Here is a 15,821-nt window from a genome sequence, read left to right as displayed (position 1 = left end):
CCTCACTTCCCAGACGGGGTGGCGGCCGGGCAGAGGCTGCAATCTCGGCACTTTGGGAGGCCAAGGCAGGCGGCTGGGAGGTGGAGGTTGTAGCAAGCCGAGATCACGCCACTGCACTCCAGCCTGGGCACCATTGAGCACTGAGTAAACGAGACTCCGTCTGCAATCCCGGCACCTCGGGAGGCCGAGGCTGGCAGATCACTCGTGGTTAGGAGCTGGAGACCAGCCCGGCCAACTCAGCGAAACCCCGTCTCCACCAAAAAAATACGAAAACCAGTCAGGCGTGGCGGCGCGCGCCTGCAATCGCAGGCACTCGGTAGGCTGAGGCAGGAGAATCAGGCAGGGAGGTTGCAGTGAGCTGAGATGGCAGCAGTACCGTCCAGCTTCGGCTCGGCATCAGAGGGAGACCGTGGAAAGAGAGGGAGAGGGAGACAGTGGGGGTGGGGAGAGGGAGAGGGAGAGGGAGAGCTGGGTTCTAATCAGTATTCAGAGTGAGGCCACGGTCAGCTGCCCTATCCTCCCAGTGAGCCCATTCTTGTTCATTCTATAGCACCACTACTGCCCACTCACAGCCAAACACCTGGGACCACCATGGAAATGGCATACGCTCTGAGAATAGCGAAGTTTCACCAAGGGGAGGAGGAGAAGACAACAGGATAGTTAAGCAAACAAAAAACAAACCACCTGAGTCACCAGAAGGGGAACAAGCCTAACTATTCAGCTCCTCTTCTGGGTGGCTATATCTCCTCATTACCTAGTAAACTGCCACCAAATGTAAGAATAAATAAATAAGAGTCCAAGCATTTATTTTATTACCAAAAACAATTTGTTAATAAACACGCTCAATGCCTCCAATCCTGTCCCTGAGGATAATCATGAAAGTCCTTGGGGTTGTAGAGGAAACCTTAAGAGGAAAATGGCTACTTGGTTATCAATGCCTTGGCTGGTGACAAAGAAAAGACCCTTGTAGGGACCAGTCACATGCCATCCTTGGGCCTAAGGAGCCTGAAAGATGGGAATGGATGTGAGCTAAGGATTTAATCACTGTCAAGTAGATCTTGAGGGTTATGGTTAAGCCTGATAACAGCCTCTTTAACAAGAACACACACATCCAGGATCCCCTCAAAGAATCCAAAGTCCTCAGGCTCCCCACAAAATGTAGTCTAGCAGAAAAGGGAAGTCTTTAGAGTCTGCAGAATGATGCAAACCCAGGCCAGAGTGGACCACACTGCTCTCGGCACCACTCCTAAAGGCATCCATTGGCAACGGCTGCCCACTAGGGTCACTGCCACTTGCCTGGCTCAAACTCCAGGACCTGGGGAAGAAATGGTCTGGCTCTGCGGCCTTCAAACCATCTGGATCTCTGGCTCCTCAGCTATTCCTTGAAGCTTTTCCATGATGCCCCCTGAAGGTGGCTCAGGGGCTGGGGGAGGCTCCCCTGGGGCTTCAGACAGCACATAGTAGACAATCTCTTGCTGGCCTTGGGCATTGGTCTGATTCACCACGTGGATGACAGAACTGGGGTTGTCCTGAGAGGCTGAGAGGGCTGTCCCTTCGCTACCCTTGCCCTCCTCTTCCTCTTCCTTACGTCCTGGCTCCCCTGGCACTGTTTCTAGAATAATGCCCTGCAGGCTGCTCTCGTTCAGCGACGTTCCCAGGCCCGATCCCTCTTGTGGTTGCCGCAGCAGTTGCTGTGTCAGCTCTACACTCTCGTAGCGAACCAGCTGCAGCCGCATATAGCCATCTTCATGTTCCTTGTACCTGGTGAGGTAGGAGCATAAAGGGCAGCAAACCCAGGCAGGGGGATACAGAAATGGCCAAGGCTGGCAAAGTGAGGAACAAACATGAGGGATGGAAGAAGTCCTGGATTCCAAGTGACAGGAGTTGAAGACAAAAAAGGTCTTTATTGGAATATGTAGAAGAAAAGGCAAGAGGGAAAGATCATTACTCAAAATGGAAAGTTTTATATAGAAACCCAACCAGAAAAACAGAGACTGACTGACTGTGTTGGAGGGTGAAAGTGTCAAAGGATTTATGAGAAGGCCTTGGAGCTAAGGATCAGAACCCTTAGACTCTAGCTCTAGTTCCAGCTGCAGGACTTTTTGGCACCATTTATTGGGTTTGGCACCATGCCTTACAAGATTCAAAAAACAGAAAAATAAGCTTTGCTCCACCATTATTCTTAGGATTCTTTGAATCTAAATGGAAATGGCAGACATAAAACCACCATCAAATTAAGGTTTTATTTATTTATTTATTTATTTTTTTGAGATGGAGTCTCTGTCACCCAGGTTGGAGTGCAGTGGCGTGATCTCAGCTCACTACAACCTCCGCCTTCTGGGTTCAAGTGATTCTCCCACCTCAGCCTCCCAAGTAGCTGGGACTACAGGCATGTGCCACCATGCTCAGCTACTTTTTGTATTTTTAGTAGAGACGGAGTTTCACCATGTTGGCCAGGCTGGTCTCGAACTCCTGACCTCATGATCCGCCCACCTTGGCCTCCCAAAGTGCTGGGATTACAGGCGTGAGCCACCGCGCCCGACCCAAATTAAGGTTTTTAAAACTGGTTGAAAAGGTATAAAAACAAGTGTGTTACTCTGGGAAGGAGGGTTGAGAGACATACCGAAAACGGGGATGCCCTGAGGGCCACTTGAACTGGTGCTTCTTGCGAAGGTGCACGGTGAGGTTGTTGCCCCGTGTGAAGCATTTGTCACACACATGACATTTGTACCTTGGCTCAGAGTCTCCCTGATGGGGAAGGAAGGGAGAAATGAGACCAGCTCTTCACCCCAGGGTCCCCCATACTTCCACTAGTCCTTCCCAACACCAGCCCCACTCACTTCATGTACTTTGCGGTAATGGGACTTGATAGAGCAGAGGGATCGGGCACTGAAGGTGCAGTTCTCAAAATCACACCTGTAGGCTGGCTCCTCGCTGTGGGTATCCAGGTGCTTCTGGAGGTCAATAAGATTCTTGCAGCTGCCATGAGAAATCAGGAGGGATTGGAGGACATGGGGAACACTGGAACATGAGCTGTTTTCTGCTCCCTGGTCCCCCTTACCTGTAGTCACAACAGTCACATTTAAAGGGCCGGTCCTCACTGTGACGAAAGCGCATGTGGTTGCGGAGGGAGGAAGGCAGCGGGCAGGTCATGTCACACAGAGGGCACTTATAGTGATTCACTGAGAGAAGCAGAGAGGAGGCTGTGATGTGAGAACTTGTGGAACCTTGGAGGGCAGCAGGGAGGCTGTGGGCCGCAGGCCACTCACCATGGTTGCGCATGTGGTCCCGCAATAGCCGCTCTGTGGCAAATCTCTTGGAACAGTGAGAACACTGGAAGTGCTGCTCTGGGGTGGGGCAGGCAGAAGAAAGGAGGGCTGTAGGGGATAGTGGAGAGGCACAGAAAGGAGAGGGGAACCATCCCAGGCAGAAGGGAACCACCCAAGGAGAAAGGAGAGCTTAGGGAGCTATGAATGGACACAGTATCATGGAAAGAGCATGGGACTTAGAGAACCTGAGTTAGAATTCCAGCTTCACCACTTACTAGCTGTGTGATCTCAGGTAAGTGATTTAACCTCTCTGAGCCTCAGTTTCCTCATCTGCAAAAAGGGGGATAAGAAGCCTACCTCATGGGACTGTTGTGAGGATTCCCTAAGTAACTGATACGAGGTACAGTAAGTACTGAATAACAATGTCTACGAATCTGAATCAGCAAAGAGACTATGGGAGGTGCCTGAGCCCAAAAAGAAGAGGCAGCCAAAAGGCAGGTCTCTTCAGTGGCCACCCCCACTAGAAACATGCCCCTAACCCATTCCAAGCAGGACAGCCTGCATCCACCCCACTTCCTCTGACTACTTACGATCCAATGAGGTCTGGCGACGGATGTGATCTAAGAACTTGGTATTGTTGGCAAACATGCCCCCACAGGTGGGGCAGGCTACCACTTTCTCCTGGGTATGGCTGCGGAGGTGCTCTCGAAGTTTACTGCGGTCCTTGAAGGTGCAGGTACAGCCTGGGAAGGAAGCCCTATCAGTCTCCAGCCACAAAACCCCAGTTTTGCCTAGGATCTGGTACCCCTGAGTCTCTCCAGCCGGCAGTCAACCTTGCCCCTGTAGGACCCCTATCCCTTTCTGTCCCAGCTCTTCAGCAACCCCAGCGTTTCCTCCAGAAGCCACAAGTTAAGAAGCAGCCCTACCTTTCCAGCCACACAGCACCACCGGGTTGTCCTTGCCGACTGCTTCGTATTCACAGCACAGACTGTGTGCTTCCACATGCCGATAAAACCACTCAGGATTGTCGAAGGAATTCTGTGCCAGGGGCAACTTGGGGTGAGGACTGAGGGTGGGTAGAGGGACTCACCCCTATGTGCCCAAAGAATTCTTGGCTGTCTCCCAAATTAACTTGATGGGGATGGGAAATTTTGAGGAAAGGCACTACACAGAAATGGAGGAGTGGCTGGGTGTGGTTGCTAAACCCTGTAATCCCAGCACTTTGAGAGGCTGAGGCAGGAGAATCACTTGAGGCCAAGAGTTCGAGACCAGCCTGGGCAACATACCCAGACCTTGTCTCTACAAAAAATTTAGAAGTTAGCAGGGCATGGTGGTACATGCCTGTAGTCCTAGCTACTTGGGAGGCTGAGGTGGGAGGATTGCTTGAGCCCAGGAGTTCAAGGTTACAGTGAGCTATGATTGCACCACTGCACTCTAGCCTGGGCTTCAGATCAAGAGCCTGTGTGTAAAAAATAAACAAATTTTAAAAGAGCAAAAGAAATGGAAGAGAGATATTAGCAGGAATCTTGGAAATATAAGGCATCCCTGAAAGGGACAAGGCATCAGAGTTAAGACCCCCAGCTTCCTTCCACCCCAATTACTGGCACTGCCTGCTGACCTCACAGTGCTCCCACAGACACAGGAAGTGGTCAGGGATATCAGGGATGACGTTCCGGCTCTGGAAGTCCAGGATGCAGGGGCCAAGGTCAGCCTGGCTTTGCAAGGCCTGCAGCCCCCACTGTTTCAGCTTGGTGTGGTAGCAGTGGAAGTAGACATGGCGGATGAGGTCAGCAGAACTGTCCAGAGAACAAAAGCCACATTCCTGCCACAAGCAGGAGAATTCTTCCTCTGTAGAAAGGGGTTTAAAAGGAAGAGTCTGACACTTTCCAAGGCTCAGATCACCTTCCACCTGCAGCACTAAACAGACAGTGAGGAGGCTGGACTCGTGAGGAGGCTGGACTCTAACCAAATTACCAGGGTTCATTTAGCAAATACCAGTATTTAATGACCATAAATTGTGTGCCAGTTAGAGGGACTATAACAAGTAAAAAGTGTCCCACTCCTTGCCCTCACATAGCTTTCAGTCAGGGAGAAAGCATATTCATCAAATAATCAGATCTATAAATATAAAACTGCAACCAGTGATGAGTGTTACAAAGCGGGGATATACATGGTGCTATAAAAGCATTAAACAGAGGTCATTTGACATGGTGTTCTGAGAAGCGTCCCCATGTTGAACTCTGAAGTACGATGGATGAGTATCTGTAAATAGGTGAAGAAGTGTGGTCTAGGCAGAGGTGAGAGTGTGTGCAAGGCCTATGCCAGAAACAGACAGCAGAAATGGCCGGCATGCAAGTCCTCTGACTTGAGTTTCTGCAGTTCCTGATGAAGATGCTGCCTCTCGATCTGACACCTCCCACTTCTCCTTGTAAAACCACCAGTCCTCCTTCCCCTCATGTTTTGCTCAAGATCTGCCTTCTCCAAGAAGGCCCCATCAACTCTTCCAATCCATTTCCTATCTCTCTAGCATCCCTAAGCACTGTATTTTCAGCGCTTTATATAAGTTAACTTGTTTTGAAACACAGATACTTTAGAAAATATAATCATTCCCCAATTTTGCCTTTGTATAAATATGACTTGAATTTTGAAACTATCAATTATGGTTCATAGTCATCAGACTTAAAACAGAATTTGGGGTGAGAGAAGGAGAGCTGCCTCCATATTTCCTGTAGAATAGAGTTTTTCAGACTGTGTTGTGACCCACTAGTGGGTGATGAAATCAGTTCAGTGAACTATCAACCACATTTTGGGCCGGGTGCGGTGGCTCACGCCTGTAATCCCAGCACTTTGGGAGGCTGAGGTGGGTAGATCACCTGAGGTCGGGAGTTCGAGATCAGCCTGACCAACATGGAGAAACACTGTCTCTACTAAAAATACAAAATTATGTGGGTGTGGTGGCGCATGCCTGTAATCCCAGTTACTCGGGAGGCTGAGGGAGGAGAATCGCTTGAACCCGGGAGGCAGAGATTGCAGTGAGTGGAGACTCCAGTGAGCCGAGATCACGCCATTGCACTCCAGCCTGGGCAAAAAGAGGGAAACTCGGTCTCAAAAAAAAAAAAAAAAAAGCCACATTTTCTTTTTAAATAAAAGAGAATAGGATAGAACACTGCAGAAAGCATTCAGTTTAAAAAAAAAAAGTATTATTTCAAGTTTTTTTCTTTAACTTTGGTGTACAAGGTTGTGATACAAAATGTATTCCTTCGACACTTGTTCTCAGAACCTCCTGATGGCTGAGTCACAGGCAAAATAAAAATATAATTAAAAAAGAAAAGGCCAGGCACGGTGACTCACGCCTGTAATTCCAGCACTTTGGGAGGCCGAGGCAGACAGATCACGAGGTCAGGAGATCGAGACCATCCTGGCTAACACAGTCAAACCCCGTCTCTACTAAAAAATACAAAAAAAAAATTAGCTGGGCTTGGTGGTGGGCGCCTGTAGTCCCAGCTATTTGGGAGGCTGAGGCACGAGAGTGGCATGAACCCGGGAGGCGGACCTTGCAGTGAGCGGAGATCGAGCCACTGCACTCCCACAAAAAAAAAAAAAAAAAAAAAGAAAAGAAAAATGTATTCCTGCCAGATGCAGTGGCTTATGCTTATAGTCCCAGCTGCTCAGCATGCTGAGGCAGGAGGATCACTTGAGGCCAAGAGTTTAAGATCAACCTGGGTAACATAGCAAGACTCTGTCTCTAAAAAAAAAGTTGCTTTGGTCGGGCGCGGTGGCTCACGCCTGTAATCCCAACACTTTGGGAGGCCGAGGCAGGCAGATCACAAGGTCAGGAGTTTGGGACCAGCCTGGCCAATATGGTGAAATCCTGTCTCTACTAAAAATACAAAAATTACCCAGGCGTGGTGGTGGGCACCTGTAATCTCAGCTACTCGGGAGGCTGAAGCAGGAGAATCACTTGAACCCAGGAGGCGGAGGTTGCAATTAGCTGAGATCACGCCATTGCACTCTAGCCTGGGCAACAGAGTAAGACTCCATCTTACTCTGAAAAAAAGTTTTTTTTTTCTTTTTCTTTTAAATCCTGCCACACTTATTAGTACTGTGACTTTGGGCAAGTTATTTTATTCCTCTGTGCCTCCATTTCCTTATTTGTAAAATGGTATAATAATAGTGCCTATCCCATCCTGGCTAACACAGTGAAACCCCGTCTCTACTAAAAATACAAAAAAAAATTAGCTGGGCATAGTGGCATGTGCCTGTAATCCCAGCTACTCGGGAGGCTGAGGCAGTAGAATTGCTTGAACTTGGGAGGTGGAGGTTGCAGTGAGCTGAGATCGCACCACCACACTCCAGCCTGGCAACAGAGCAAGACTCCATCTAAAAATAATAATAATAAATAATAATAATAATAGTGCCTATCTCATAGGCTCTTTGGGAAATAGTGCTTTAATGTAGGTTTAAAAAAGTACCGGCCGGGCATGGTGGCTCACGTCTATAATCCCAGCACTTTGGGAGGCTGAGGCGGACGGATCACCTGAGGTCAGGAGTTCAAGACCAGGCTGGCCAACAGGGGCATCCTGGCTAACATGGTGAAAGCCTGTCTCTACTAAAAATACAAAAAAAAATTAGACGGGCGTAGTGGCACGCACCTGTAATCCCAGCTACCCAGGAGGCTGAGGCAGAAGAATCGCTTGAACCGAGGAGGCAGAGGTTGCAGTGAGCCGAGATTGCACCACTGCACTACAGCCTGGGCAACAAGAACGAGACTCCATCTCAAAAAAAAAATAAAGTACCCAGCAATACTTAACACACAGTAGGTACTATAGAATACAGTTCACTACTGTTATTGTTTTCAGATTGGATTTTATTAAAATCCCAGTTATTTGCTATTGATAAAAGGCATACCTAAAACATAAGTCAGACAAAGGTTAAAAAGTGTGAGATGGGGCCAGGCGCAGTGGCTCACGCCTGTAATCCCAGCACTTTGGGAGGCCGAGGTGGGCGGATCATGAGATCAAGAGATCGAGACCATCCTGGCCAACATGGTGAAACCCCATCTCTACTAAAAGTACAAAAATTAGTTAGGCGTGGTGGCGCGCGCCTGTAGTCCCAGCTACTCAAGAGGCTGAGACAGGAGAATTGCTTGAACCTGGGAGGCAAAGGCTGCAGTGAGCCGAGATCGAACCATTGCACTCCAACCTGGCAACAGAGCAAGACTCCGTCTCAAAAAAAAAAAAAAATTGGAAGGTGGGAGTGGGGTTGGACTTGGTGGCACAAGCCAATAGTCCCAGCTACTCAGGAGGCTAAGGTAGGAGGATTGCTCGAGGCCAGGAGTTTGAGATCAGTGGGCAACCTAAGCAAGATCCCGTCTCTAAAAAAAATTTTTAAAAAAATTGGCGTGTGGTGGTGGTACATGCCTGCAGTCCTAACTACTCGGGAGGTTGAGGCAGGAGGATCCCTTGAGTGTTGAAGGCTGCAGTGAGCTATGATCATGACACTGGACTCCAACCTGGGTGACAAGATGAAGCCCTGTCTCTAAAAAGTAAGATGTATTTCTGACTGGTTGCAGTAAAAGAAAAAAAAAATTGGGAATACTAGAAGAGTAAAAAAAAAAAAAAAAAAAACACAACAACAAAACACAGGTTGCCAACAACTTGTACAGAATGATTAAAAAAAAAAAAGCACATTCATCTGTATTTAAATATATGTAAACATGCAGAGAGATGTCAAAAATAATGTTCACTAAAGTACTGTCAGCAATTACTTCTTGATGGCAGGATGGCAGATTTATTCCTTATATCCTTGTTGACTGAGTTTTCTATAAATGAGTTTACAATGTTTTTATATACAACAAAAACAATTAGGAAAATAAACCACCATTCTCTTAGGCCGCCTTCTCCCTCTAAGGAAAAGAAAGTCAGATTTTCCACCTTTCCTTGAGCTCCTCCCCTTCCTGTGTCCTACTCTCTTACCAAGTGGGTCATCCTCCTCTTCCTCTTCCTCCTCCTCCCCAGAGCCATGCAGGTGCTGCTGCAGGTGCTGAGTGACATGCTCAAAGAACTTTTCCATGGTTGAGCACACAAAGGAGCAGGACCCCCACTCACACTGTAGCCACAGATTCTCCTTTCGGGGAACTTTCCCAGGAGGCGGCATGGCCTTCACCCTAGAGGAAGAGGAAGAAATCCACAGCTGCAAGAATTCCACTCAGGTGCTGCTGAGGGCAAAAAGCTGGGCAGGCAGCCTGCCTAGAATCAGCACGTGTTGTTCCAGTGACCCATGAGAAACCCTGCCCGTTCACAGTAAGGATGGAGTAATTCCTTAAATCCCTGGAAGATGTCTGGTGTTTGTGGAAAGGGAAAACAAAAACTAACACTATTGAGTGTGTGCCAGGCACTGAGCTAAACGCTTTAACAGACGTTTTCTCATGAAGCTTCGGAGCAACCCACCAAGAAGGAATTATTCCTCTGTGAGGCAGAACAATGCTCAGGTTCAAACAGATGGCTTTTGAGAAGGATCACGGTTCAAATCCTGGCTCCACTGTCTACCACCTACTAGCTGTATGACCTTTGTCAAGAACTTAACTTCTGAATACTCTCATCTGCAAAATGAAGATAATAATCTTTTTGTTTTTAATTTCACACTTACTATATGTCAAGCACCACAGTAAGCATTTTATTTGCATTATGTCATTTAATTACCAACACCACCCTTTGCCATAGGTGCTTTTTTTTTTTTTTTTTTTAAGATTGAGTTTCGCTCATCTCCCAGGCTGGAGTGCAATGGCTCGATTTTGGCTCACTGCAACCTCCGCCTCCCGGGTTCAAGCGATTCTCCTGCCTCAGCCTCTTGAGTAGCTGGGATTACAGGCGCCCGCCACCACGCCTGGCTAATTTTTATATTTTTAGTAGAGACAGGGTTTCTTCCCCATGTTGGTCAGGCTGGTCTCAAACTCCTGACCTCAGGTGATCCACCCACCTTGGCTTCCCAAAGTGCTGGGATCATAGGTGTGAGCCACCACGCCCAGCCGGTAGGTGCTATTTTTAACCTCATTTATAGATAAACACCTGAAGTTCCAGAGGTCAACTGACTTGCTCACGGCCACACACTAGTGGTAATGGTAGGGTCATGTTGGGCTGACTCTAGTCCATATACGGTTCTACTCCATAGAGCCTACAGATGAGCCTACAAGCTCCTTATTTCTTATTGAATCATAAGTCCCCTGCCAGACTTTCACAGTGCCATACAATCTGCCTTTACCTAACCTATCCAATGGTTTACTCCACCACTCTGCTAATACCTTCTGTTAAAATGTAGATTCCATTTGAACATAAAAAGCCGTATCTGTGTAGTTTATACTGCACCTTGGGTGTCTATACACTGCTAGGCATGCTTAGGCATGTAATAAATATTTTTTTTCTTGAGACAGAGTCTCACCCTGTCACCCAGGCTGGAGTACAGTGGCACAATCACAGCTCACTGAAGCTTCGACCTCCCCAGGCTCAGGAGATCCTCCTACCTCAGCCTCCCAAGTAACTGGGACCACAAGCATGCGCCACCACATCTGTCTAATTTTTGTTTTGTTTTGTTTTTGTAGTGACAGGGTTTTGCCATGTTGCCCAGGCTGGTCTCGAATTCTTGGACTCAAGCAATCCATCTGCCTCAGATTCCCAAAGTGTTGGAGTTACAGGCATGAGCCACTGCACCCAGTCTGTAATAAATATTTATTGAAGAAAGATAAACATGAAACTGAAGGTTCTCGGCTGGGCGCAGTGGTGCACACCTCTAATCCCAGCACTCTGGGAGGCCAAGACAGGTGGATCATCTGAAGTCAGGAGTTCGAGACCAGCCTGGCCAACATGGTGAAACCCTGTCTCTACTAAAAATACAAAAATTAGCCAGGCGTGGTGGCACAAGCCTGTAATCCCAGCTACTCGGGAGGCTGAGGCAGGAGAATCGCTTGAACTTGGAAGGCAGAAGCCGCAATGAGCCGAGATCGTGCCACTGTACTCCAGCCTGGGCAACAGAGTAAGACTCTGCCTCAAAAAAAAAAAAAAAAACAAAAAACACACACACACACACACAAACAAAAAACTAAAGGTTCTCAATTTTATTTTATTTTATTTTTATTTTTTGAGACAGAGTCTCGCTGTTGCCCAGGCTGGAATGCAGTGGCGCAATCTCAGCTCACTGCAACCTCCACCTGCCGGGTTCCAGAGATTCTCCTGCCTCAGCCTCCTGAGTAGCTGGGATTACAGGTGTGTCACCACGCCCGGCTAATTTTTGTATTTTTACTAGAGACAGAGTTTCACCATGATGGCCAGGCTGGTCTCGAACTTCTGTCCTCAGGTGATCCACCCGCCTCAGCCTCCCAGAGTGCTGGGATTATAGATGGGAGCCACCATGCCCAGGTAGTTCTCAATTTTAGATCTGCACACGAATGTAGTTATCCAGCGCCTGCCTGAGAAGTTCGGATTCAGGAAGGCAGGGGTTAAGCCTAGAAATCTGCCCTTTTAACTCAGCACCCCAGTTGTGATGCAAGGAGTTCCAGAAGCATACTTTGAGTAACAATTAAAGAATAAACGAAACACAGAACAGAGGGTGACGTTGCAAGCAAAATTTCTGCTAGAGAGAGGACACTAGCCGGCCTTCGCTCTGTCTCCTGAGTGTCACCTTCTCCTCAGGAATTCTCACGGATTCTTGCTGACCCCACCATGTTGCTCTCTCTGGCCTACCTGAGACAGGTGGGAACTCTGAAAAAAGGCCTTTACTGAATACTAAAAGGAAAAAAAACAGAAAATACGAAAAAACAGAAGATCCTTCATGCCTCCAATACAGGCTTTTCTGAACCCACTATACCTACTGTACCTACATAGCCTTTTCTCCTCCTCAGAGAAGAATCCAGTCATCCTTAACACTCTGGGGTGCATATAGGGTTGCTGAGCTGCTCACAGACTAATAGTGAATCCCTATTACAAATATTGACTGCTGGGCTGAGTGCAGTGGCTCACGATCTTAGCACTTTGGGAGGCTGAGGTGAGCAAATGGCTTGAGCTCAGGAGTTTGTGACCAGCCTGGGCAACATGGCAAAATTCCGTCTCTACTAAAAATACAAAAATCAGCCGGGCGCAGTGGCTTATGCCTGTAATCCCAGCACTTTGGGAGGCCGAGGTGGGTGGATCACAAGGTCAGGAGATTGAGACCATCCTGGCCAAATACAAAAAATTAGCTAGGTGTGGTGGCACATGCCTGTAGTCCCAGCTACTATGGAGGCTGAGGCAGGGGAATCACTTGAACCCAGGAGACAGAGGTTGCAGTGAGCCGAGATAGCACCATTGCACTCCAGCCTAGCGAAAGAGCAAGATTCAATCTCAAAAAAAAAAAAAAAAAAAAAAAAAAAAAATCAGCCGATGTGGTAGCATGCACCTGTAGTCCCGCTACTTGGGAGGTTCAGGTGGGAGGATGGCTTGAGCCCAGGAGGCAGAGGTTGCAAAGAGCCAAGATCACACCATTGTACTCCATCCTGGGCGGCAGACCCAGACCCTGTCAAAAAAAAAAAAAAAAAAAGGGAGGAAAGAAATATTGAATATTGACTGCTTTTATAATGTTGGGGTAAGAAAAGTAGAAAAAAGCTTCAAAAGTCATAAAATCCCACACCTCCTCTGACTATTACAGTATGAAATGCAAGGCTCTTCTCAAAGTGGTCTCAATTTTACTTCTCCAGGTCTAGGTAGGGAAACGAACATCTATTGAGAAGCTACAGTGTGTCAGCCCTGTGGTGAGTCCTCTCTACACTTCATCTGATGTAAGAGCACCCTCATTCCAACCCAAAGATCATGATCTTTCTCCCACATGATGCTGTTCTCTGGCTTCCTCACCCATACTTCATTCCCTCTTCCTCTGATTCAATCATCTTTGTCTCTGAATACTCTACATTCTCCTAAAACTCTCTGCCTACGCAAGTTCTTCTTTTTTTTTTTTTTTTTTTTTTGGAGATGGAGTCTTGCTCTGTCGCCCAGGCTGGAGTGCAGTGGTGTGATCTGGGCTCACTGCAACCTCCGCCTCCCAGGTTCAAGCGATTCTCGTGACTTAGCCTCCGAAGTATTATAGCTGGGTCTATAAGCACGCACCACCACGCCCAGCTAATTTTTGTAGTATTAGTAGAGATGAGGTCTTGCCATGTTGGTCAGGCTGGTCTCAAACTCCTGACCTCAAGTGATCCGCCCGCCTCGGCCTCACAAAGTGCTGGGATTACAGGTGTGAGCCACCGCGACAGGCCTGCCTATGCAACTTCTATTCGCCCTTCAAACCCCAAAGTCTTCTCTTTGATGACCCCCTTCCCAATTCATCCAGGTACAGCTGGCATATCCCATCTCTTGCCCACGGCATCCACACACATCTTTGCTATCAATGCAATGAAACTTGTTTCCCCTAGACTAGGAGTTTCTCAGGACAGTGGCCATCACTTACTCACTTCTCATTCTCAGATTCAGCACAAGAGCTTTGCACACCCCAGGTACTCAATAAATATCAGGAGATAATCACATTCTGGGAAGCCTTCCTAAACTACCCCATCCCTGAATCTACTCTTGCTCCTTAGTTCTATGGCTGGCACAGCTGACACCATAAAACCTCAACCCCATTTTCATGTTGCCATGGTCGTTTTATGTGTTCTAGTCTCGTTTACCCAATTGGACTATAAGAAGCTTCTGAGCGGAAACCATATCGCACCTGCCTGTGTCCCTACACTGTGCCGAGCACAAATATTCTAAACATACACCTGCTGTTAGACTGGTGGGTAAGTCCAAGGAGGCAAGCTAGCTGGCGATACAGAATGATCTGAAACCTAGGCAAAACTCCCTGACGCTCTCTGACTGTCCTCCTGTCTTCTTTAATTTCTCTTTCTGTGTCGCTTGTTTCTACTCTAAGGAGATAGGGGCATGATCTTCACTCTACCCTCTTAACACTTAAGAGGGCATATACTGTAACGCAAGACAATGAATGAACTGTGGTATTCAAGAAAAAGAGGGTCCTAAACGCCTAAGAACTCATAATTTGGCCAAAAAGATAAGACTGATAGGTGAAGACAACGACCAAAACAAAGTACCCGATGAGGGAGACCGGGACAGAGAGACACCTCCGCGGTCAGGCGAAAAGGAAGTCTCCCCTAAGCAGCGGGGCCCGCACCACGCCTCGAAGGACAGGTAGAATTTGGACAGAAGGAAGGAGACCGTCCCGTTGGGCAAAACCTCTCCACTCGCAGTCCCGCAGGCTTCCCGGAATCCTTCACGCTAAGGCGTGGCGGCGACCGAGTCTCAGCCGCAGCAAAGCCCCTAGACTAGAAAGCAGGGAGGTTCCAGTCGGGGTGAGGGGACCGGACCAGGGCAGACCAGCGTGGCCAAGCGGCAAGAATACTCGCCGAGGTGGCTCGGGAAGAGCTTGGCCTCCTGCAGCCCCTGCAGAGCACATACCCCAGCTTACCGTCTGTCGGCTCCAGGTCTCTTCAGCTCTTCTCCCACCTCAGACCATCTCCGGAGAGGCGCTTGAGGGACGGTCAAGGAAAGCCAATCGTCGTTCTCGGATCCGACTGACAGCCAATGGTAGCTGTGTCTGGCGGAACCCGTGCGCACCAAAACACGGAAGGGGCGGGAACGGTGGGTGGGGCTAGGCGTCCCGGGCGGACAGAGGGGCGACAGGATACGTGCAAAAGGTAGCACATGACCGCGCCTCGATGCTCAGGGCGACGCAAAGGCGGGGAGCCTATGGGCCTGAGTTCCGCTAACTGCGCAGGCTCGGCCTCCGGGACCCAACGGGCATGCGCAGGGCTCGCGCTGGTCCCCAGTGGGGTCTCCCTCACGTGGTTCTTCGCTTTAGTTGGCTGGTTGCGTGGGCCTCGCGGAGAAAAAGGCGTGGGAGGCTGCCCAGCGCTGTCGGCCCCGCTTGGCTCAGATTGAAGGTTCTACCCTTTCCTTCAGCCTCTTAGTCTTATTATGTTTTAAATGTTGGTATTATATGTTTCTCTTTCCCCCCAAAACTCGGCTTCCCTTCATCCATCCACTCGTTCAGGTCAGAAAGCTGGCAGTCATCACTGATTCCTCTCACTTCTCACATCCAATCCATTGCCAAGTTCTGTGGATTTTACCTCCTTTTAAAACAGGATATTTCAAATTTATCCCCTTTTGTTTATCTTCACCGCCTCCCCCACCTCCCCTGTCCAGTGATGACCTCCAGGCAGGATTTATACATTAGTCTAATGGTTCCCGCTGCGTGCACACTTGCTTCCTTCCAAAGCATTCTCCACTTTGCAGAAAGCAGACCTGATCAAGTTACCATCTGCTTCAGACAATTCAAAGGCATTCTATTGCTTTCAGGGCAAAGCTCCAAAACCATACTGAGGTTTTCTTTTTTTTTTTTTTTTTGAGACGGAGTCTGGCTCTGTCGCCCAGGCTGGAGTGCAGTGGCGCAATCTCAGCTCACTGCAAGCTCCGCCTCCCAGGTTCACGCCATTCTCCTGCCTCAGCCTCCCGAGTAGCTGGGACTACAGGCGCCCGC

The 15,821-nt window shown here is 48.5% G+C and overlaps 1 protein-coding gene across 6 annotated transcripts; it reads right to left on the bottom strand.

Annotated features, from left to right (window-relative positions):
* Positions 1–789: 789 nt before the first annotated feature.
* On the bottom strand, positions 790–15,411 carry HINFP (histone H4 transcription factor). Of its 6 annotated transcripts, none has more exons than XM_019037576.2 (10): positions 14,751–15,411; positions 9,245–9,435; positions 4,888–5,117; positions 4,196–4,307; positions 3,860–4,012; positions 3,270–3,347; positions 3,062–3,182; positions 2,841–2,979; positions 2,624–2,748; positions 790–1,761 (listed from the first exon to the last, which is right to left on the bottom strand). In XM_019037576.2, the coding sequence occupies exons 2-10, from the start codon at positions 9,423–9,425 to the stop codon at positions 1,347–1,349; spliced, it is 1,554 nt and encodes a 517-aa protein (XP_018893121.1). In that variant the 5' UTR covers positions 9,426–9,435; positions 14,751–15,411; the 3' UTR covers positions 790–1,346. The 6 variants fall into 6 exon arrangements, with proteins under 6 accessions (XP_018893121.1, XP_030872180.1, XP_055211082.1 ...); XM_031016320.2 differs by having other exon boundaries at positions 790–1,901; positions 14,751–14,837; XM_055355107.1 differs by having other exon boundaries at positions 14,741–14,834.
* Positions 15,412–15,821: the final 410 nt, after the last annotated feature.

The sequence above is a fragment of the Gorilla gorilla genome, chromosome 9 (genome assembly GCF_029281585.2).
Source record: "Gorilla gorilla gorilla isolate KB3781 chromosome 9, NHGRI_mGorGor1-v2.1_pri, whole genome shotgun sequence".
In the NCBI taxonomy this organism is placed as follows: domain Eukaryota; kingdom Metazoa; phylum Chordata; class Mammalia; order Primates; family Hominidae; genus Gorilla; species Gorilla gorilla.
Note: the sequence above shows the minus strand (reverse complement) of the source record. Positions and strands in the feature narration are given on the sequence as shown.

What these genes read in the sequence shown, in the direction of transcription:
- HINFP (XM_019037576.2), bottom strand. Translation starts at nt 9,425, where the DNA reads ATGCCGCCTCCTGGGAAAGTTCCCCGAAAGGAGAATCTGTGGCTACAG. An exon ending in GGTGCTGTGTGGCTGGAAAG is followed by an intron (nt 4,013 to 4,195) that starts GTAGGGCTGCTT and finishes CTTCCTTCCCAG; the next exon opens with GCTGTACCTGCACCTTCAAG. An exon ending in GGACCACATGCGCAACCATG is followed by an intron (nt 3,183 to 3,269) that starts GTGAGTGGCCTG and finishes TGCTTCTCTCAG; the next exon opens with TGAATCACTATAAGTGCCCT.